The sequence below is a fragment of the Mastigoproctus giganteus genome, chromosome 9, assembly GCF_048544385.1.
Source record: "Mastigoproctus giganteus isolate SK-2022 chromosome 9, ASM4854438v1, whole genome shotgun sequence".
Classification (NCBI taxonomy): domain Eukaryota; kingdom Metazoa; phylum Arthropoda; class Arachnida; order Uropygi; family Thelyphonidae; genus Mastigoproctus; species Mastigoproctus giganteus.
In genome coordinates this window covers 122,587,763-122,612,397 of record NC_143583.1, presented here as the reverse complement: position 1 = coordinate 122,612,397, position 24,635 = coordinate 122,587,763, and the positions used below count along the sequence as shown (strand labels likewise).

Here is a 24,635-nt window from a genome sequence, read left to right as displayed (position 1 = left end):
ATGCTCCAGTAACTTCTGGAAGTAATTCCTGATAGGTTTCTATTGGAATTGATAACAGTTCCTGTGTTGCATTCTGAGCAATTTTCTTAGTCATTTCTAATCTGTAATCTTTCCAAGGGATTAAGCTTTGGTGGGGGAGGGGAAATAGTAAGTATAGCAGATGGGGGGGGGACCACATTGATGGAGTGCTTTGCAAGAAATTGTTGATTGGCAAATGATGAATGTGCAGGGATGTCATGATGCAAGTATCAGTTTACTGAATCCCTTTCCCCAGCTGTTTACACCAAATGGAATCATGAAATTACTGTAGAACTATTTTGTAGTATTCCCCATTCACATTTTAACTATGTAGAGCAAATTCATATTGAACACTGCTTCTGAGTATGTCTGAAATTCATCACCACTAATAAAGGAAGAAACAGTGTAAGCACTAATAGCACATAGAATAGGGTCCTGACATGCAAGAATTTGCTTATCTCTGTGATTATCAGTGAGGATGTGAGACATAAACATGGCAGAAATATGTTTGTTTCAGCCATGTTTATATTGAATAAGAAATACCAGTTTCATTAGCAATTTGTAGTAGCATCTGTTAGCTGATAGCTCCTGGGAGAGGAAGTTTTCCAATAAATTGATTTTAATAATAGTTAAACATCAATCACTCCTTATCAGACTGAATCATTAGTTTTTGAAGTTGAAAGGTGGCCAGAGCAAGGAACATCATCATCTTTAAACTTTGTGAATCACTGAACAGTCCGAAAGGCATAATTTTTTTTCTGAAGGCTGTTTTTAATGTTTTGTGAGTTTGCATTTTCCATCTGAAACAAAATTTAATACAATTTCACTGCTTGTTAAAATCACTCATTTTTACAAATGCAAAACACCTATTCAATGCACACTAATTCAGATTGACTGCAGATAAATGGGCAGTTCATGCATTTACTATGTCTAGGCAAAGTTACTGAACATGTCACAAGTTTCAGCTCCCTACAATGCTGCAGTTTCAAAATAGTCTGTCCCAAAACTTTTTATTAGACCTCTTTTTTTTATGGGGAGGGGGGGGGGAACAGTTGAAACTTGTGGGTTGAGGTAATTAAAGTGAATTTATAATTTTGTGGAATCTGTACTAATTCCACTAAAAACACACTACTGCTATGTAGAAAATTGAGTACACTTTTACAGGAAATTGTTTGGAAAGTGGCAACATTACAAGATCTACAATAGGGAAATAATTTTTAATTATAAATACTGGTATAATCACTGATAAAAAATCTTTTTTAAAAGATTTAAGTTATTTTTGTTAATCATTAGTAACCAAAAAAGTGGACTATGAATCACATAAGTAAAAACTGAATTTTTTAACCACTTCTGCTAGAATGCAGTAATGTTTTACTGATGTAGAAATATCACCAAAATTCAGAAACAATGCTTTATTTAAAAATAGTGAAAAATACATAATTTGCATCTGTATAAAAATATTTTAATATATATATTAACAAAAAACATTCTGTGATTAAAAACAAAACAATATGGCAGGTTACATCATGGCAGAAGTTTGTAGAAAAATTATAATTATCACAAAAATAAAATTTGAAACTTAACAATTACTTAATTAAAAAAAAATACAACAAACTTTGCTTTCAAACAACTACAAGAAGGAGGTTAAAGTAAATCAACAGCTATATTTATTTATAGCTGTGTATTAGAGAAGCTTGCATTCAAAAAAGCTACACTTTAAGTTTAGCAAAGAAAACACTTTTGTTCTGAAATTTAAACTACACAAAAGATTAGCTATTGATTATACATTATTTATTGAACAGAAAACAAATTATGCTTCTATATAGAGAAATTTTGTAAAATGCGAAATTACATTTTAATGAAAAATCAGTGTTTACTAGCTGACTGCACTACATCAAAAGAAATAAAGTAAAGCCATAAGGCACTGCTTAATGTGCATTTTGATATGTGTATAATAACAGTATGGTGAGCATTTCTGCATTCATCTCATGATACAATGAAATTAACAGTAAAATATTAAGGAATTTTATCCATTTATTTAAATACCGTGACCCAGCAACCAATATTTTCATAAAATGCTCCATAAATTGGTTGGCTGTTTTGTGCTCTGTAAATAACGGTGGTATTTAGAAATGGCTTGAGGGCATTCAAGAAAAATCTGAATGCCCTCAAGCCATTTCTTTTACTAATAATACATACACAATTGACAATAACAGGGTTTTCCAAAGATTTGATTTTTGCTTCCTCGAAGTACTCGTACATAGTAGATTATCTATAATTTGCCTTCCCAAGTATTTGACATGCTCCCCATACAAACTTTAAATCTTTGCCCTGTCTTTCCTATATAGCCCACCCAAACAATCCTGTATATTGCTCTACTTTTATCCTCAAATAAAGAACCCTTGGCACAACTATGTGTATCTGACAGACCTGTAGGATCTTCAACTATTCTGTAATCCAGAATAGTTAAAGATGCTACAGGAAATAGTTGAAGATCCTACAGATCCAGAAAAAGTAGTCCAGATAGTAAGAAATGCATGCAGTACAAATGATTCACTGTCTCTTCATCCCTTCCCTCCCTAGAACATAATTATCATAAGTCTTTCGAAGGTAACCACACAAAGCTCTCAGCTTACAAGCCTGTCAGTGGCACTGTGTGCAACAAAAAAAGTGGAAGCTGCACATAGTTTTATGAAAGGTCAAGGATCCTGTACTTGTTGAGTGTATTGGAATTGTAATACACTCTCAACAAGTACAGGAATGAGAGTGTATTGGAATGGTAATAAGCTGTGGTTTTCAACTGGGGCTACCTCAAGCAGTACGTAGTGGTATTGAATCCAAAATGGTGGATTTTCATGTGCTTAGTTTTTAGTAAAATATTTATCAGCTAATTGCAAAATTTTATTGATTTTACCATGTATTTATTTCTGATGCCCTAGAATTTGCATTTTGGGAAAACTAAATCAAAATCTAACTGTCCTGCCTATTGTAATGCTTTGGTGAAGTGATTTCTCCATAAATAACTTATTACTTCATGTATATTTTTTGTCTAGTTTAGACCCTAGCAGTGTTTGCTATCCTAATTTTAACTTCTAAGTCAACAAAAGGATGTCATGTGCTCTTGTTTACAAAAGTTTACATTTATAACTAATGTACCACAGTTGACGAACAGTAGCCACATTTCCTTCCAGAGGCAGCTGTTTTTAATTAGTGTTCCATTGAAATACTCTTATTGCATCTTGAGCTGAGGGAAGAAACTGGGTGTTTACAGTAATAATTCACTGATGAGTCCTGTCCTGTTTACAAAAAATTGCTAGGCAACTGAATAATGAATATACAGCCAATTTTTAGCTATTTTCCCCTCTTAAAGAAATACAAATATACAGTAGATACAAGTCCCAGAAACAGCGTTGTCAGTTTGTGCTGGAGTGACTTGGCGGTTTTTCTGTGTAACTATTCTTAATTTTTATTTTGCACTGTCCAATCATGAATAAATCTTTAGTAAGAGGGACAGAGAGAAAGTTAGATTCTACAGAGAGAGACCAGAAAATCCTGAGAGAAGATGAGTAAAGAACACTTCAATATGACAGACCAAGTGATGAGTAATCATTGACCATTCATGAAGTCAGTCTACAAGCAAATCAGCTCCAGATAAGAACAACAAAAAAAAAAAAATCAAAATGAATATTTGAATTCTTTTGTGGTGATGAGCTGAATCAAATCCCTCTGTGTTATATATGTGAACAAACTCGGCAATACCTGTAACAAACCCTCTCTGTTGATGAGACATTTTGAAAGAAATTACAGACTACTAAAGACAACAAGTATTATATAAAAAAGAATTATTAGAGCCTCACTGAAAGTGAGCTGTTGCATTGCTTGTCAAGGAGAGGCCAACACTATTGGTGAAAATTTGATAATGCCATATGCTACTGACCTGTGCAAGACAATATTCAGATCCAATGAATCATCAAAAATAAAACAAGTGCTGCTGTAAAAAAAACTTTACTTTGTTCAGCTGATCCTCTCATTGAACTCATTCATAGACTTAAGTTGTCATCTTATTTTACCTTGAAACTCAATGAGGGCACTGACATCGGTAGCCTAGCTGTGCTATTAGTATTTGTTTGATAGCTGTGTAAAGACGTTCTTATCTATGATGATTTGAAAATTATTACAATGGGAGCAGATATTTTTGAAAATATTGACAGCATTTGTTGTGCTCATGAACTCGACTGGAAGTGTATTGACATCTGTACTGAGGATGCCAAGGCTATGCAGGGTTCCATTTCAGGTATTGTTATGAGAATCAAGGCAGTAGCACACTCTTCCTGTTAGAGTAGTCACTGTATACTCCACATGGAAAATTTAGCTGTGAAAAACATTCCTGCAAAACTGAAAGATATTTTTAAGACACTAATAGAAATCATCAATTATGTGAAATCTAGTGCCTTAAATACAGAACTTTTCCAGCAGATTTGCAATGAAATGGACAATGACTACAACTACCAACTTTTTTTATACTGAAGCATGTTGGCTGAGTTGATGAGATTCTCTGAATTAAACACTGAAATTATTATGTTTCTTGCTGATTGTAAAGATGAAACCACGAAAAACAACTCGATAAACTACAGATTCACCGACTGTCTAGCAATCGTAATTCCCAAGGAGTTGCATACTTGCTGATATATTTTACAAACTGAATTTTGGTTTGGTTTTTTTTTTTTTAGGAGCATTAGCAACTAAGGCCATATTGCTCCGGAATATGCGGTGGTCATTCATTGACCTTTCCGCATCCTCCATATTTGGTGGTGACGGGCTCGAACCCCGGTCTAATCAAGAAGCGTGTGGTACGCACTGCTGCTCCTTCCCACCTGGCTACGGAGGTGCCCACACACAAACTGAATGCATTGAATCTATCACTTAGAGGTAAAATCACAACACTTTTCATGGCTAATGATAAAATCTCTGAATTTGGAGAAAGAGCTGAAGCAGGACAATATTGATACCTCTAATACTTTTACTACACATCTTGTTGAAAAAAATGTCTCTGCAGAGTCAGACTTACAGAAAGCGATAATTGACCACTTCATGCAGCTGTCGCTCTCTTTTGAAGAATATTTTCTTGTCAATGCAGACATTAAAAATTACAGGTGACTAGCTAATCCTTTCTTGAAAAACTGATCTCTTGTGACACATCACTCCAAGAAAACTTTGTGTTCCGTCACAGCAGGTCTCTCATTAGATTCACTGAGTAAGTTTTTTTTTTTTTGGTTTAAAATTTTAAGAGTAGTGATTATTTTTTGGTTCCACTATAAAACAGTACACATGAAAAAAAAACTGAAGACTGCCCCTTTTTAGTGTTCTGTGCCTATGATAATCTTAAGGGGGGTTACCTCAGCCAAAAATGTTGAAAACCACTGTTATAAGCAATCGGTTGTCTGGCCTGGGGCCTATATCTGGCACACCACAGTTAGCTATATCTGGTGTGTGTTGAGAATGAGAAGGCAAATTATGAAAAATGTAATGTGGCACTGCTGGAAAGAATATCATAACTCTACAGAACATAGTATTGCTAGAGATGTGGGGAGGGTCTATATTCAAGGCTGTAGTTCTTGGATTGTATGAATGGTTTTATCCATCTAAACAGTTGCATATTTCTGTGCACATGTGCAGAGGATATTACTATAATTCTACTGTTATCATAGGAGGTGGTGGTGGTCACCTTTTGAAAAATCCATTGTATTCTAGTGTTTTACTTTGCCATTTTAATTTTAATCCTATTTTATTTTAATAAACAGTTCTGTCATTTATTGGATTTAAGTACTGCTGCTCTTATGAATAATTACTTTCCCAACTCCCAAAAGTAGCTTGATTGTATGTAGAATTTGATTCACTCAACGACTGGATGTTAGCATTAGTAGAGGCATTTGATGCAAGAAAGCAAGCTTATGCAGCATCAGCCAAAAAAAAAAAAAAACCCCCACTTCCACTTCACCCCTCTGTTCGTTCCAAATACCTTCCAGCTGAGCCTTAAACTTATTTAGGCTATCAACCTCCACCACAAGGGATGGAAGTCTGTTCCACCAACCAACCACCCGCTGGCTAAAGGCAAATTTCCTCACGTCTATCCTACATCTGTCTTTCCTCAATTTGAATTTATGCCCTCTCAGGTGATTTTTCTGAGCTAGAGGAAGAATCCCATCAGCATTGAGCATGCTTAAACCATTCAAGGCTTTATACACCTCTATCAGATCACCTCGCTGGTGCCTAGTCTCCAGACACTGTAATTTGCAATGTGATCCCTCCCTGCCAAAATTAGAAAACACTTTTAAAATATATGCAGTTTGACTTCATATTGGACCTTTTGAGGCATTTGTCAAATCTTTTCATTTAAAGAACAAAGGAAAAGGGTAATCGATTCATTTCGAGTTTTGATGGATTGGCTTGATCATATTTTCTTCATTAGCAGTGGAGATGGGTGCAGACTATTTATAAAATATTTTATCATTTAAGGTAAAATGAAACAGCTTTTTTTCTATTTGCATGTTTATCATACAGCTTCTATTCAAAGAGAAGCTTCTTTGCTATGACATTACTTGAACATCATTACAATTAGTAAAATGAAACAATCAAAGATACTAACACATTGGTACTAACACATTGGTAAAGTAAATCTGTAAAAAAATATCTTTTTAATAATGTGACTTTTTTAAACAAAAATTACTCTACAACAATACAAAAGCAAAAAATAAAACAAAAAAAAAAAAAAAAACTACACACAACAGTTTTATCGCAATACAATTAAATTAATTCTAACATACAGGCAGTCATTAACCTATACCAGCTTGAACCATGTTAATCTATGCATCACAAGCAAATTATTACCTATGTAATTATGGCAATTTAACTTATACTTATGGCATGCTGTCAGTAGTTTCATTTCTGGTTCTGATATGAAGAAATATCCAGTGTTGCGAAGCATGAGGTTTTTGTCATTTTTGATTTAATATTTCATCCTTAATGGGTGACAAAAGGAAAGAGAAAAGAGTGATAACATATAGTGAAAGTTAGGAGTCTTTGGCCATTCACTCTCATTTAAAATTGGCCCTTGCTTATATAGTGCAAGCAGTTTTTTTTTTTTTTTTAATGCATTTCATGTATATATTTAACGTTTGTATCTCTAAAAATCTGTGTTTTGGACATATATATATTTTTTAATCTATTAAATCATTTCTTCCATGAGAAAATCTATCAACTTGTGCACCTTTTCTAGGAATGCATACTGTCATAAATTCAAGAACTGCTTGTATCTTGTTGCAATGTAACATAATTCTAAAACCTATTAGTAGTTTCAAAGGGTTATTGAAAAACATATTATAATAATCTACTACCGAATATTCTCAAACCAGAACAAAAAGCAAATTATATGAAATGTGACTGGGCAGTGAAAATATGTTTATGAAGGCGTGATCCACTTATAAGTTCCATAAAACTTGAAGCCATACTTCATACACAAGTCATCAGCTTCGTTTGGGCCTCGACTAAGGGAAGAAAGAATTTTTAATAACCAAAACAAAATAAATAAGTAGCTCATTAAGATATAATATTTAATTCTGGAAAGTAAAACTGTGATATCATTTTAGTCACAACAAACAAGCTCAATCTAAATTTAAAAATAGAAATGCATATGGTAGGTATCAGATAGTCCATAATCAAGTCACAAAGGATGTTAGGCAAGCAAAGGCTTCTTTAATTATGTAAATTCTAGAAGGAAGGGGATGAATCAAATTTGTCCAATTGACATCGATGGAGCAATTGTTGATGTACCTGCTGAGATAGCTTACAAACTGAATGAGTATTTTGCATCTACATTAACACATGAGGAGTTATTCAGGGAGGGAATGCCAGATATTTATCAAACTCTACTAGGGAGCGAAATTATTCTGTAATAACTGAGAGCAAACTGGAGGAGAAATTGGTGAAATTGAACATAAAGGCACCTGGGGTGGATGAGATCTATCCAGTTATATTAAAGGAAGTAAGCAAACCCTTAGCCATAATTATGAAAGCTTCGTTGGACTCAGGGGAGGTCCCCATGGACTGGAAATGTGTAAATGTGTCCCCAGTTCACAAAGGGGGTTGGATCAAAGGGTGACATGAGTAATTAGACCTGTTAGTTTAACTTCTGTTCAAGGGAAATTAATGGAGGCACTGGTTAAGGAAGCAATGCAGGATCATCTAGACAAGGACTGCAGTTATAGTTCAGACACAGCATGGGCTTGTTAAGGGGCAGTCTTGTCTGACTAATTTCATTGTATACTATGATGTGGTCACAAAGGAACTGGATGCAAAAAATAATTTTGATATCATATACTTGGATTTTTAGGAAAGCTTTTGCTACTGTGGCACATGGAAGACTATTGTACAAATTGGAGCAATATGGCATTAAGGGCAAGTTGCTACAATGGATAAAAGGATGGTTGAGTGGGAGAAGATACAGTGGTACTCAATGGACACTGCTTTTTGTGGACTAATGTTATTAGTGGTGTTCCCCAGGGTTAGGTGTTGGGCCCATCGTTGTTTTCTTTATTTATGAATGATATTTATGAAGGTATATAAGGGTTAATGTCTAAGTTTGCAGATGATACGAAGGTTGGCAGGGTTGTTAATTAGTAGAGGCACAGGCATATGATGCAAGAAAGCAAGCTTATACAGCATTGGCCAAAAAAAAAAAAAATCCTATTTGCTCTAAAAGTTTGTTCCAGCAATCAATTACCCGCTGGCTAAAAGCATATTTCTGCACATCTATTCTACAACTGTCTTTCCTCAATTTGAATTTATGCACCCTCAGGTTTGTAATCTGAGCAAGAGGAAGAACCCCATTAGCACTGAGCCTGCTCAAACCATTCAAGGCCTTATACACCTCAATTAGATCGCCTTGCAGGTGCCTGGTCTTCAGATGTTGCAATTTGCTAAACTTAAGTCTTTCTTGGTAAGTAAAAAAAAAAAAAAAGTAAAGTGCAGCCATTATCAACCCACTGCAGGATGGAAGCCTCCTCAACAATTCATGCTGAGGGAAATGGACCATAATCTGCCACGCTGGTCCAGTGCGGGTTGGCAGATTGAACCCCAGTCTACTCAAAGAGCGTGTGCTACTGCACTCCCGCTCTTGCCCACTCGGCTACGGAGGCCCTACTTCTTGGTAAGAGCACTCCTTTATTCCCCTCGCCAATCTTGTTGCTCTTCTCTGTACTCACTCTAGCAACTCTACATCTTCTTAAAATGAGGCCTCCAGACCTGTATGCAGTACTCAAAGTGTGGCCTGACCATTGCCTTATACAAAGGGATAATCACCTCCTTATCCTTGTTGTTAAAATTCCTATGCAGGCAATCCCAGTATAACACGATAGTTCTACAACACTGTTTCGCTCTAACACGATTGATAAATTGCAGCAATCCTCGCACATGGTACTTATATAATATGGTTTGAGAATTGTGGTAAACCTCGCATAACAGGTATTTTTGAGCTTTTGTGCAGGGGAACCCTGCTATTATGTTGGATGTAATTTTCAACATTTCCACTCCTTTTGAATCCCCGTTGTTGACTCGCTAATCAAAAAAAAAAAAAAAATATATTGATAAATCCCTATATGTATTTTGTTGGGAAATCCCTGTGTTATGTTCTATGCTATTGAACTTGTGGAAAAATCTGGATTTCAAAGTTTTATTGCTGTTGGATAGCACATCAGGCCATCCAAAGATTGAAGTTATGTTCCTAGCACCACAGTTGTACTAGGTTAATACAACGTCTTTCATTCAGCCATTAGATCAAGGTATTATCCACATTTAAAACTCATTGAGAGTCTGCTGACGAGGCTACTGAGAGTCTGCTGACGAGGCTACTAGAGACGGTCGTGTTCCAAGCCGCTAAGTGGATTTTTCTTATTTATTGATTTGAAATTATTGTTTTTCTAAAACTTTTGATTTAAATTTAGTAGTATAACATTATTTTGTGATTTTCTGATTAACTTGGTGTATTTATTCTTTACTCGGCCTTGTAATTGCATAAAAGTATCGGTAAAGGTTTCCACGTGTTTCAACTCCGCTAGCGTTCGTAATTTTCCCGCCATTGTGATACGATAGTTGTATGCCGTACTAGATAGCGTTAGTTGAACTTCGTTAGCAGTTAAATTGTACGTTTAAATAAATACATATAACGACTTAGATTACAAACGTAATATAATTAATAACATAACTTAATAAATTAATAGAATCATGACTCAGACCAGAGCAGCAAAGCAAAAGGCTCAAGCTAATGGAAGTGCTGTGGCTCAGAGCAGAACTGAGGGGGGGCAGTTGTCCTCTGACTCACAGCCTTATAAAATGCACTGTTTGCTTGATGTTTGCAGAGCAATCGGGTACGGGACATGATACTGCCAAGGGGGATGTCCTTGTGTGTGCGCGATGCAAGGAGTGTATCGATATCAGGCAACAACTCGGCGTTCTTGTGGGCCTATATGAGAGCTTGAAGGACAGGGTGGATGCCCTCGAAGGAACTAAACTGAGGGGCCCATCAAGCTCTCAGCTGCCCACATCAACGCCAGAGCTTGCACTTGGACATCACGTGACACAGAGACAACCCCCAAGGCAGAATGCGCTGGTCCCGAAGGAACTAGTAGTTGTTGGTGACTCAATTGTCAGGGAAACGGGGAACATGCTTTGTAAAAAAGATAGGTGGAACAGGACCAGGGTATGTCTGCCAGGGGCAAAGGTTGATGACGTTGTAGAGCGAATATCATCTTTTAAGGGCACAAAAGGTGATATAGTTGTACACGTTGGCACTAATAATATTAAGAGTAGGAGACCGGCAGAATTACTTAACAAGTACAGGTCACTGTTGAACAAAAGCCGAGAATTAGGGTTGAATTTGAAAGTGTCTGCAATTCTGCCCAGACACGATAGGAGGGAGTATATGATGAGAGCCTTGTCGATCAATTCGGCCCTGGAAAGATTGTGCAAGGCTCAAGGGGTAGAATTTTTTTCAGCCTGGACTGTACTTGTTAACAGGAGAGATTGCTTCTACAGGGATGGGATACACTTAAATAGAAAGGGTGCAAGAATATTTGCTGATGCTATCGAGGCAGTGTTAGGTGGGTCGGAAAACTGCTAGCTTGGGGGGAGACAAAGACCAATAGATTGACAGTAGCCACTGGCAGAGGTGAAAGAGATTCTTGCACTACTTCTATTAGAATGAGTAGAAGCCTGAAAAACAAGATGCATGGTATTTCAGAGACTGCTGGGAGCCATTGCGGTACAAATAAACACATGGGTTGTGTTAGGGTAGCTAAGAATAGAAACAGGTGCAGGTATACTTGCGTGTACACCAATGCTAGGAGTTTAGTAAATAAATTTGATGAATTTGAGGTATTGCTCAAAACATCAAAGGCAGATATTGTTGGGATATCAGAGACGTGGTGTCACACAGATATAAGGGATGCAGAACTGCAATTTGGGGAGTACAACGTCTACAGAAAGGATAGACAGGATAGGAAGGGGGGAGGGGTTATGCTATTAGTTAAGAAACACATAAAAACCAAGGAAGTGAAGCCAGTCGACATCGCTGGACAGTGCAGTGTTGAGTCAGTTTGGTGTGACATAAGCATTGGGAGATCAAAATTGAGAGTAGGAGTGTGCTATAGGCCTAATGACTCTGATGAGTATAATAAGAAACTGTACAGGGAAATAGAGTGGGCCAGTAAATCAGAGAGTCTTATAATGGGAGATTTTAATTTCCCAGATATTGACTGGAATTTGGGGGCTGGTCACTCACACACTAGCAAGGCTTTTGTGGATTTATTGGATGATTGTTTTCTACATCAGCATGTTCAGGAGGCAACTAGAGGGAAGAATACTCTTGATTTGATTATCAGCAGTGATTCTTCATGCATTAAGAATCTGCAGATAAATGAACCACTAGGTGGCAGTGATCACAGTGTGCTGAAGTGGGATTTACTGAAAGAGGTAACTACCATTAGGGGTAAAGGGAAGGGTTATTGCTTCCGTAAAGGCGACTACGATGGACTGAGACAGTATTTAAATTCTATACAGTGGGACCAACTGATGATGTTACCAACAGCAAATTCAAAATGGGAAGCATTCAAAGAACATATCTTGGAAGCTACTAGGCTTTACATACCAACTAAGAAATATTGTTCAAGGTTTAGGCCAAAATGGATGTCAGATGAACTGAGGCATATGGCAGAGAAGAAAAATGCATGGGATACTTACAAATTAACACATGACACAGAAGCCTATGATAGATACAAGTTGATATGCAACCAAGTTACAAAGGAGGTTAGGCAGGCGAAGGCAGATTACGAGAAATCCTTGGCAAGGGATGCAAAGAAAAACAGCAAAGAGTTCTTTACTTATGTAAACTCTAGAAGGAAGGGGATGAATCAGATTGGTCCACTTGATATTGATGGGTCAACTGTTGATGATCCTGCTCAGGTAGCTAACAAACTAAATGAATATTTTGCATCGACATTCACACATGAGGAGTTATTCAGCAAGGGGAATGCCAGAGGTGTATTCAACTCTAGCAGTAAGCTAGAGAATCTTGAAATAACTGGGAGTAAAGTGGAGGAGAAACTGTTGAAGATAAACATAAGAAAGGCACCCGGGGTGGATGGGATCTATCCAGTTATATTAAAGGAGGCAGCAAAGGAAGTAAGCAAACCCTTAGCCATAATTATGAGAGCTTCCTTGGACTCAGGGGAGGTACCCATAGACTGGAAATGTGCAAATGTGACCCCAATTCACAAAGGAGGATCAAAGGCTGACACAAGTAACTATAGACCTGTGAGCTTAACTTCTGTTCCAGGAAAATTAATGGAGGCACTGGTTAAAGAAGCACTGCAGGATCATTTAGACAAGACTTCAGTTATAGCTCAGACACAGCATGGTTTTGTTAAGGGGAAGTCTTGCCTGACCAACTTGATTGGATACTATGATGCAGTCACAAAAGAACTGGATGCATGGAATAACTTTGATATTATATACTTGGATCTTAGAAAGGCTTTTGATACTGTGGCACATGGAAGACTGCTACACAAATTGGAGCAGTGTGACATTGGAGGCAAATTGCTGCTATGGATAAAGGGGTGGTTGAGTGGGAGAAGACAGAGAGTGGTAATCAATGGACACTGCTCATCATGGACTAATGTTATTAGTGGAGTCCCTCAGGGCTCAGTGTTGGGTCCATTATTGTTTTCTATATTTATAAATGATATTGATGATGGTATATCAAGCTTAATGTCCAAGTTTGCAGATGATACAAAGGTTGGCAGGGTTGTCAAGGACACTACTGACACTACACTGCTGCAACAGGATCTGGAAAGGTTGAGCAGATGGGCTGAGAGGTGGCAAATGAAGTTTAACATTGACAAATGTAAAGTACTACACATGGGAAACAGCAACCCCAGGGCAACGTATCAACTCTGTGGTACTACACTGACAGTGGTAGAGAATGAAAGGGACTTGGGGGTGATTGTGCAGGCAGATATGAAGTTCTCTGAGCAGTGCAGACGGGCTGCAAGAGTAGCTCATGGAGTATTGTCAATGATATACAGGAATTTTTCCAGCAGGGATAAGGAGGTGATTATTCCATTGTATAAGGCAATGGTCAGGCCACACCTAGAGTACTGTATACAGGTCTGGAGGCCTCATTTCAAGAAGGATGTAGAGCTGCTGGAACGAGTACAGAGAAGGGCAACAAGATTAGTGAATGGAACAAAGGGGTGCTCTTACGAGGAAAGGCTTAAGTTTTGCAAATTACAGTGTCTGGAGACTAGGCACCAGCGAGGTGATCTGATAGAGGTGTATAAAGCCTTGAATGGTTTAAGCATGCTCAATGCTGATGGGATTCTTCCTCTAGCTCAGAAAAATCACCTGAGAGGGCATAAATTCAAATTGAGGAAAGACAGATGTAGGATAGACGTGCGGAAATTTGCCTTTAGCCAGCGGGTGGTCGGTTGGTGGAACAGACTGCCATCCCTTTTGGTGGAGGTTGATAGCCTAAATAAGTTTAAGGCTCAGCTGGACAGGTATTTTGAACGAACAGAGGGGTGAAGTGGAAGTGGGTTTTTTTTTTTGGCTGATGCTGCATAAGCTTGCTTTCTTGCATCAAATGCCTCTACTAATGCTAATGCTAATTACATCCAGAAAATCATTACAATGGATTTTGGAAAAAATTTATTCCGAATCTGAAGTAATGGAGGCTTGGAAACATTTCTCAATTGTGGACTGTATCAGAATCATAGCTTTATAGCTGAAAGAAGTAAAACTGTATGGCCAGAGTTAGTTCATTCAGGAAATATGGTCGAACCAACAAAAAAGGGAATCGGTGTGATAATAGAACTTGCCATGTCGGTAGGAGGGGAAGGTTTTGATGATGTGGCTACTGAAACTCTCGTGGGTAGCACAGTTGATAGAATTGCCCTCCTCCTCACACCAAGTGGAAAAGACCCGAGTTCGACTCACGTCAATGACGGGAGCAATTTTTATGGGTCTTTTTCATAACATGGCTGAGTTAGTTTCAGGCAAGGGTAGCATGGTTTTTTCCCAAGCAAAACAGAAAAACTCAGGACATGCAATATATAGACAATACACACAGAGTAACATGGCCTTAGTCAGCTATGCTCCTAAAAAATAAAAAAAGATATGATTACTGAAGACATTCAAGAAACTTTCAAATTTTACACTAAAAAAGCATATGGGAAGGCATACAGCTAGCTGAGCAATTAGAACCTTATTTTTTGAATGCAGATTTTTGAATGAAAGGGACCTTAAAAAATGCTTAGTTCCATACAATGAAATTCACAAAGATTTATCAAGCAAAAGGAAACAAACTCCGATTACTGATTTTTTTAAAGAGAGTAGAAGATACACGAAATCTAGAATGGTGTTAGTTTTGTCAACATTTTGTTAACGAGATAATGTATTTTTTTTAGCCTTTGGAACATAACAAAAAAGTACAATGAGGGGGTTACCCCCTTTGTAATTTTTAGTCCTGTACACTACACTTTCGCGCAGCACGACATTTTATTTGAACCTAACTACCGTGTTATACGAGGGTTACCTGTATATCACTGACAAGACCCCATGACCTGCTCTGGCAGCGTGTCTGTACTGCTCAGAAAACTACACATCTGACTGCATAATTACCACCAAGTCCTTTTCATTCTCCACTACCCTGAGTGTAGTACCAGTTGTACAGTTGGTATGTTTCTCTAGGGTTACTGCTACCCATATGTAGTACTTTGCATCTGTCAATGTTAAACTTCAGTTGCCACTTCTCAGCAAATCTGCCCAATTTTTTTAGATCCTGTTGTGGCAGCATACTGTCATTAACAACTTTGCCAACCTTTGTATCATCTGCAAACTTGGACATTAAGCCTGATATACCTTCATTCATATATTATTAATAAACATACAAAACAACAATGGGTCCAATACTGAACCTTGGGGAACTCCACTAATAACGTTAATCCATGAAGGGCAGTGTCCATTGATTACCACTTTGTCTTCTCCCACTCAACCATCCCTTTATCCATTGTAGAAACTTACCTTACTCCAATTTGTATAGTAGTGTCCATGTGCCACAGTATCAGAAGCTTTCCTGAAATCCAAGTATATGATATCAAAATTATTTTTTGCATTCAGTTTTTGTGGCCACATCACGGCATCCAATCAAATCGGTCAGACAAGACCACACTCCAAACAAACCCATGCTGCTGTGTCTGAATTATTACTGCAGTCTTGTCTCGATGATCCTGCAATGCTTCTTTAACCAGTGACTCCATTATTTTCCATGGAAAGAAGTAAAACTAACAGTTCTGTAAGTACTCATGTCACCCTTTGATCCCCCTTTGTGAATTGGAGATACATTTCCAGTCCATGGGGACCTCCCCGAATCTAAGGATGCTCTCATAATTATGGCCAAGGGTTCACTTACTTCCCTCGCTGCCTCCATCAATATAACCGAACAGATTCCATCTGTTCCAGGTGCCTTTTTTATATTCAACTTCAACAATTTCTCCTCCACTTTGCTCTCCGTTATTACAAAATCATTTAACTCCCTGTTAGAGTTTGATAAAAAATCTGGCATTCTCCTCTTTGAATAACTTGTCATGTGTGAATGTAGACACAAAATACTCATTTAGTTTGGCAGCTATCTGAGAATGATCACCTACAGTCAAACCATTGATATCAAGTGGACCAATCTGATTCATCCCCTTCCTTTTGGAGTGTATATAAATAAGACGTTTTTGCTGTTTTTCATTGCATCCTTTGCCAAAGATTTCTCATAATCTGACTTCACTTTCCTAACCTCCTTTGTGACTTGATTACAGACTTGCTTATATCTGCCACAGGCTTCTTCTCTACCACGAGTGTCATTAGTTCATCTGACATCCAATTGGACCTAAACCTAGAAGAGTATTTCTTAGTTGGAACAAAAAACCGTAGCTTCCAAGATTACTTCCTCAAATGCTTCCCATTTAGATGCATATTTATGCAGCTAATTACATTAAACTGTTTATAAAATAAACTATATATTTTTAGTTGGTATATGTAAATTTAAAAGTAAAACTATGATTGGACAACATACTTTTGTTGATAATTTTATGAAGAAACAAAGTGAAAGTTTATTTTGATGGACAGATAAAAATAATAAATAACATTGTGCAAGTAGGCAATATGATACTCTTTATAAAAATGAATTTCATCATCAAAGGCCAGTAAACACTTAACAACTTCCCTTTGGATTTTTTCCTAAGACCATTCAAAAAAGTGTGGTGATCAGACAGGAGCAGCAACATTGCTTATAGAGAAAATAAGTATTAAATACATCCTGTAAAAAAAATTCAGAATTTATATAACGGGCTTGAAATTTTAGTAGGCTAACACTTAAGATTTTTATTGATAGATGAAATATGTAAAGGAAAAAACTGCCATAGGAAGCAAAATAACTCCTATTTTCTTATGATTAGTAACTGTAGTGATAACTTTGAATTATATATACAAATTCCATTAGTGTTACTCTAGAATCAAAAAATGTCATATGATAACACTTAGAAAATTTATTTTTATTAGCCTAAGGTCAGAATTGAATCAACTCTGCCTGTCAATTTAATGCATCGAGCAAATTATGTATTATTCAATTTAATATCATCTGCATAAAATAAGAATCTATTTGATGAATTTCTAAAGAGGTAAATTAATCAAGTATATAGATTAACCTTATAAGTAAAGAAGTCTTTGCTGTTTTGATTTGCATTATGAGGTTGTTACATGTGTCCATGGTAGTGAGGTTTCTGCTATGGCTAGCTCTGTGGAGTGAATTTTCTTGTGAATTAAAGAAAAAAAAGTGAATATAAACTTTTCGCATGAATGCTTTTAAATATTAATTTATGCTTCTTTTTTTTACCTAATTTTATTTACAATGCTGGAGTGAAATTATTTCTAAAAATGGCTGAATTTTTTTAAAAGTTTGTAACAAAATTTGTGGTTATATTTTTAATGCAGTAATGTCATATATATATATAATTCAATTTTCAATTTCTAGATATGCAGCAGAGATAATTTAACTTTTTTAAACCTATTTAGATGACAATGGTTGACAATTGTCTGGAATTCTGCCAAGACTTGAAAGTATGATCTCTGTTCCAGAAAAAATAATAGAGACAATAGTTAGAGCAATTTTATGAGGCAGTCACAAGGCAGTCACAGCAGAGATTTGTTAAAGGAAAATTATGCCTATGGACACTAATCAGGATATACTATTTCAAGAGGCTTGATAAACTTAGCCAATGAGCTGAAAAATGACTATTGAGGTTTAACCTTGATAAATACAAGGTACTGCATTTGGTTAGCACCCAACTAAAGGTAGTCGATAAGGAAAAGGATCTAACATTAGCATTAGTAGAAGCATACGATGCATGAAAGCAAGCTTATGCAGCATCAGCCAAAAAAAAAAAAAAAAAAAAACCCTCCAATTTCACCCCTCCATTTGTTCCAAATACCTGTCCAGCTCAACCTTAAACTTGTTTAAGCTATCAACTTCCACAACCAAAGATGGAAGTCTGTTCCACCATTCAGCCACCTGCTGGCTAAAGGCAAACTTCCGCACATCCATTCTACAATTGTCTTTCCTCAATTTCAATCTATGCCCCCTCAGGTTCTTAATCTGAGCGAGAGGAAGAATCCCATCAGCATTCAGCTTGCTCAACCCATTCAAGGCCTTATACACAATCAGATCACCTCACAGGTGCCTACTCTCCAGGTGCTGCAATTTGCAGAACTTAAGCCTTTCTTGGTAAGAGTACTTCTTTGTACTCATTCTAGCAACTCTACATCCTTCCTAAAATGAGGCCTCGATACCTGTACACAGTACTCTAGGTGTGGCCTGACCATTGCCTTGTACAACAGGATAATCACCTCACTGTCCCTGCTAGCAGCCCATCTGCACTGCTCAGCAAACTTCATATTTGACTGCACAATTACACCCAGGTCTTTTTCACTTTCCACTTCCCTGAGTGCAGTACCACACAGTTGGTACGTTTCTCTTCGGTTACTGCAGTACTTTGCATTTGTCAATGTTAAACTTCAGTTGCCACTTCTCAGCCCATTTGCCCAACTTATCTAGATCCAGTTGCAGTAGCATACTGTCTTTACTGTTGTTAACAACCCTGCCTTGCAAACCTGGACATTAATCCTGATATACCTTCATCAGTATCATTGATGAATACACACAACAACATTGGGCCCAGCACCAAACCCTGGGGAACTCCACTAATAACATTTCTCCACGAAGAGCAATGTCCATTGATTACCACTCAACGATCCCTTTATCCATTGTAGCAACTTACCCTTAATGCCACACTGCTTCAATTTGTACAGCAGTCTTCCATGTGCAACAGTATCAAAAGTTTTCCTGATCTCAAAATTATTTTGGACATTGAGTTCCTTTCTGACCACATCATAGTATCCAATTGAATTGATTAGACAAGACCTCCCTTTAACAAACCCATGCTGTGTCTTAACTATTACTGCAGTCTTATCTAGATGATCCTGCAATGCTTCTTTAACCAGTGACTCCATTATTTTCCCCAGAACACAAGTTAAACTAACAGCTCTATAGTTACTTGTCATCTTTTGAATCCCCTTTGTGAATTGGTGATACATTTGCACACCTCCAGTTCACGGGGTGTGAGTCCAAGGAAGCTCTCATAATTATGGCTAAGGGTTTGCTTACTTCCTTTCTAGGAGAGTAATTGTATAGTCCAAAATAAAATTCTCTAAGCAGTGCAAATAGGCTGCTAGAACAGCTCATGGAATTTGTCAATGATACATAGGAACTTTGCCAGCAGGGATAAAGACAATTACCTCCTATATAAATATCCCATTGTATAAAGCAATAGTTAGGCCACATCTACAACACTGAATACAGGTTTTGAAATCTTATTTTAGGAGAAAAGAGATCTGCTGGAAAGCATGAAGAGAAGGGCAACAAAATTAGTTAGTATCAGTAGTGGCAAATGATGCAAGACAGCAAGCTTGTACAGCATCAGCAAAAAAAAAAAAACACCACATTACCTGTCAGTCCTCTTTAATAATGTATTGAATAACATTTCAGTATCTTCTTGCAGGTGCCTAGTCTCCAGAAGCTGCAATTTGCAGAACTGAAATCTTTCTACTACTTTCTTCACAGGAGAACCTTTTTGTTTTTCCTCACTAATAGAGTTGCTCTTCTTTGAACCTGTTCCAACAGATCTACACATTCTAAAATGAGGCTGCCAGAACTGTATGCAGTATCCAAGATGCAGCCTAACCATTGCCTTATACAACTTCCTTATTCCTATTGGCAAAATTCCTGTATATCACTGACAAAACCCCATAAGCTGTCCTAGCAGCCCATCTGTACTGTTCAGAGAAAGTCATCAGTCGTGAAGTTTTTTTCACCACATTTTTTCCTTCACCACTTTGAGTGTGGTACCATGCAATTGATATGTTATTCTAGGATTACTGCTACCCATCTGCAGTACCTTGCATCTGTCCATGTTAAACTTCAATTGCCACTTCCCAGCACATCTATCTAATTTGTCCATATCTTGTTGCAGTAGCACACCCTGATGTTACTGTGATTAAGCATCCTGCCAATCTTCATATCATCTGTAAACTTAGAATTAAGCCTGATATTCTTTTATCAGCAAGCACTGCCCTAATAAGGGCAGTGCTCACTGATAACCACTCTGTCTTCTTTCACTCAATCATCTCTTTATCCATAGCAGTAACTTGTTCTTAATGAAGCAAGTTTGAGCAAATAGTTTATATCTTTTGCTCCAATTTTTGAAGCAGTCTTTATGTGGAACAGTGTCAAAAGCTAAAGTAACATAGTGTCAAAATTAGTCTTTGCATCCAGTTCCTTTGTTATTGCATCATAGTATCCAATCACCAGATTGGCCAGACAAGATAACCCCTTAACAAATCCATGCTGTGAATGCAGTATAAATAAATAATAAATTTTCTGTTTATACTCTGGGATGATCAAACGGTCAGAGGAGTTCACAAGATAGACAGAATACAAGAAACAGCACCGTATTTAGCAGTCACAGGCTTGAACGCCGGACACTCAAGGCATGTATACTTAGGCACTCGTAAGCCTGACCACTCGGCTACGGCGGCTCCTATCTATAACCCCACTCCTATCTAGGTGGTCCTGCAGTAATTCTTGAACCAGTGAATCTTAGAACGGAAGTCAAGCTAACAAGTCTGTGATTACTCACTTCGACCTTTGTGAATTGGGGATTCACCATTTCCAGTCCATAAAGACCTTCCCTGAATTCAGTGATGCTCTAATAATTATGGTTAAAGGTACTTACCTCTTTTGCTGCCTTAGATCTCATCCGCCCCAGTTGCCTTTTTTGTATTCAGTTTCAGCAATTTCTCTTCCATTTTTCTATCAGTTATTGGAAAATCATTTAGCTTCCTTTTAAAATTTTACATACTTCTGGAAACCCCATCCCTAAAAAATTCAGTCCAGTGCACCCATCAGCAGTTCAGAATTTGTTTTCCAGCTGTAACTGGTGCAATTATTGTACTACATCTATTTACATTTCATATAAACAATTTGAAAGGCTAAATCCATGTTTACTGATGTTTATATTCAGTTATTAAATACATGTATAATTTTTTTTTTTTTAGTACTCTTTCAACTGGACGTTGTTGGCACCAAGAACATCAGTGTTTTTGATTATGAAATTTGTTTTGCTTCTGTACTAACTCAATTATTATATAATATTGGTGTAAATACACCATAGTTAACCCATAGATTTGAGCTACGATTGTAGCGTAGAAAGGCATCGGGCAGGTACCCAGGTAATACAACAAGCCATGAGATGGCTTGTTGTATTACCTGGGTACCTGCCCGCCCACTGATGACGAAGCCAAACAGCTTTGAAACGATCGTCTGGGTGGTGGTACTGCTGAAAATAAATAACAGTAGTCTTCTCTACTAGAGAAGCGTTATTTATTTGAAGTAATTCAATAGTAGCTATCTTGTTGTGAAGGCAACCACATTATGAGATACAATTAAAACGATGCCTTCTACGTTACAATCGTAGCTCAAATCTATGGGTTAACTATGGTGTATTTACACCGATATTATATAGTTAATTATCAAAACCCATAAGGATTATGCCTAGTGCATTTAATTTTCCAAATACTAACTCAATTATTGTACTATAGTCTTCATATAAAGAATCTGAAAAAAATAATTGTGTGTTTATATTCAAATGTTAATAACAGGCAGTTTTTTTTTTTTTTTTTTTTAAGCCCAAATGTCTCAACCGATGTAATCGTTGGCATTCCCTGCGTACTGCTATTTATTTATACTTCATATAAAACAATCTGAAAAACTAAATTGATATTTATATTCAATAGTTAAGAGCAGTAGGTTTTCTTGTCCTTCTCAAGTCCAATGTGGAAAATGGTGCAATTTCTGGCAATTATGATTATAAAATCTGTTTTCCTGCTTTACTATGAAGTCATTTATACTTCATATAATAATTCAAAAAACTAAGTGGAAGTATACTGATGTTTATATTCAACTGTTAATTGCAGGTGGAGTGTTCCCCCCCCCCATGTACAAGTCACAAAGTAATTTATACTCTGTGTTAGAGTGAAATATTTAGACATGCCATGAAGATCTAGTAAAGGGGCCTATCTGATGGCAAAATTTAGAAGTTGTTAGAGCTTTCTGAAGAAATTGAGGGGAAAAAAAAAAACTTCTTACAAATAAGATGGTTTCCAACTGTTCCATATGGTGTGACTTGGTCATTTCATTAAATGAACTGAAGGAAATTTTTGAAGTTATCAACATGGGACTAAATAAAAAAAAAAGATATAAAATTGATATAAAAAAATATTGGTCTGAAGCATGAACAGACAACATTTAAAATTTTCAAGAATATATTTAGCAGGAAGAGATTTTTGATGTTGCATCTCTCTCTCTCACACACACAAAAGGCCAAACAAGGAATTCAAAGTAGAGGTCAAAAGTAAAAAATGTCAATTATCCAGATAGAAGGTTTTGGAAGAAATACTGCATTAGAGCTTTTAAACTGTTTTGACATGCTGTTTTATATATTAGCTCATGTAAATAAAAATAATTTTTCAGCATCACATTTCAAATAGTCATTTGTTCAATTGATAATGCTGGAAAACTTGGGGAAGACAGTGAAAATAATGCTGGCTGCAAATGGTTAAGCTATTCATACCTAACAGACAATGGGATTCATCTCCTTCCGTCTAGTGTACATAAAGAAGTCTTTGTTTCTTTTTTACATTCTTTGCCACAGACTTCTCCTAATCTGCCTTAGCTTGCCTGAACTCCTTTGACTTACCAGCAGACTGGTTTATATCTACTGTACGCCTCTGGATCACCTGATAATTTATATGCATTCCATGCAATTTTTTTTCTCTGCCATGAGTCATTAGTTCATCTGACATCCATTAAAGTCTAAGCTTTAAACAGTGTTTTAATTTGTATAAAAAGTCTAGCATCTTCTAAAATTACTTTCCTGAATGCTTTCCACTTCAAATTTGCTGTTGGTAACATTATTAGATGGCCACAATGCATAGAACTTACTGTCTGAGACCACTGTAGCCATCTTTATGAAGGGAAGAGCCCTTCCCTTTGCTCTCGAGAGTAGGTACATTTTTAAGTAAATACAACATCAATACACTATGATCACTGCCGCCTAGTAGTTTTTTATTTGCAGATTCTTAATTCACGAAGTGAGTTAGAACATGCGTTGAAGAATCAGAAAGCTCCGGGGGAGATGAAGTTACTGTAGAGTTGTTAAAATTGGGAGGAAGAGACATGACAAAGAAACCGGCAAGACTCCTCACAAAATATATTAGAAAAGGCATGATGCCTAAGGAGTGGAATAATGCGATCATCGTTTTGCTGCATAAGAAAGAAGATAAATCAGAAACTGGAAATTATAGACCAATTAGCTTGTTATCCCACATCTACAAGTTATTCACAAGGGTCATTACTAACAGATTAGAAAGAATACTCGATGAGAATCAGCCAAAAGAGCAAGCTGGCTTTAGGACAGGATAATACTATGGATCACCTTTACGTAATATTACAGCTAATGGAGAAAGCAAATGAATATAAAACACCATCATGCCTGGCATTTGTGGATTATGAAAAGGCAATGTTTCGGGCACTGGAAACACAAAGCATAGATACCCCATATATTATAGGGTGCAAATTGTAGTAGGGTGCTTAATGATTCTGTAATAACTGAGAGCAAAGTGGAGGAGAAATTGTTGAAGTTAAACATAAGAAAGGCACCTGGGGTGGATGGGATCTATCCAGTTATATTAAAGGAGGCGGCAAAACAACTAATCAAACCCTTAGCCATAGTTATGAGAGCATCCTTGGACTCAGGGGAGAGGTCCCACGGACTGGAGATGTGCAAATGTATCTCCAATTCGCAAAGGGGGATCTAAGGGTGACACAAGTAATTACAGACCAGTTAGTTTAACTTCTGTTCCGGGTAAAATAATGGAGGCACTGGTTAAAGATGCATTGCAGGCTCATCTAGACAAGACTGCAGTAATAATTCAGACACAGCATGGGTTTGTTAAGGGAAAGTCTTGTCTGACAAATTTGATAGGATATTATGATGTGGTTACAAAGGAACTGGATGCAAAAAATAATTTTGATATCATATATTTGGATTTCAGGAAAACTTTTGACACTGTCACGCATGGAAGACTATTGTACAAATTGGAGCAGAATGGTATTAAGGGTAAGTTGCTACAATGGATAAACGGATGGTTGAGTGGGAGAAGACAGCCGGTGGTAATCAATGGGTGCTGCTCTTTGTGGACTAATGTTATTAGTGGAGTCCCACAGGGTTCAGTGTTGGGTCCTCTGTTGTTTTGTATATTTATCAATGATATTGATAAATCAGGCTTAGTGTCGAAGTTTGCAGATGATACAAAGGTTGGTAGGGTTGGTAATGGCAGTGTGCTAC

General features: G+C 37.0%; 1 protein-coding gene across 1 annotated transcript in view; it reads right to left on the bottom strand.

Moving 5' to 3' along the window:
- Positions 1 to 7,162: 7,162 nt before the first annotated feature.
- Positions 7,163 to 24,635, bottom strand: part of LOC150080693 (glucose-6-phosphate 1-dehydrogenase-like) — a 165,509-nt gene continuing 148,036 nt past the window's right edge. Inside the window, exon 11 of the mRNA XM_090381511.1 lies at positions 7,163 to 7,562. Coding sequence (XP_090237637.1) covers positions 7,478 to 7,562 — 85 coding nt within the window. The 3' untranslated portion in view covers positions 7,163 to 7,477. The remainder of the gene's footprint in view (positions 7,563 to 24,635) is intronic.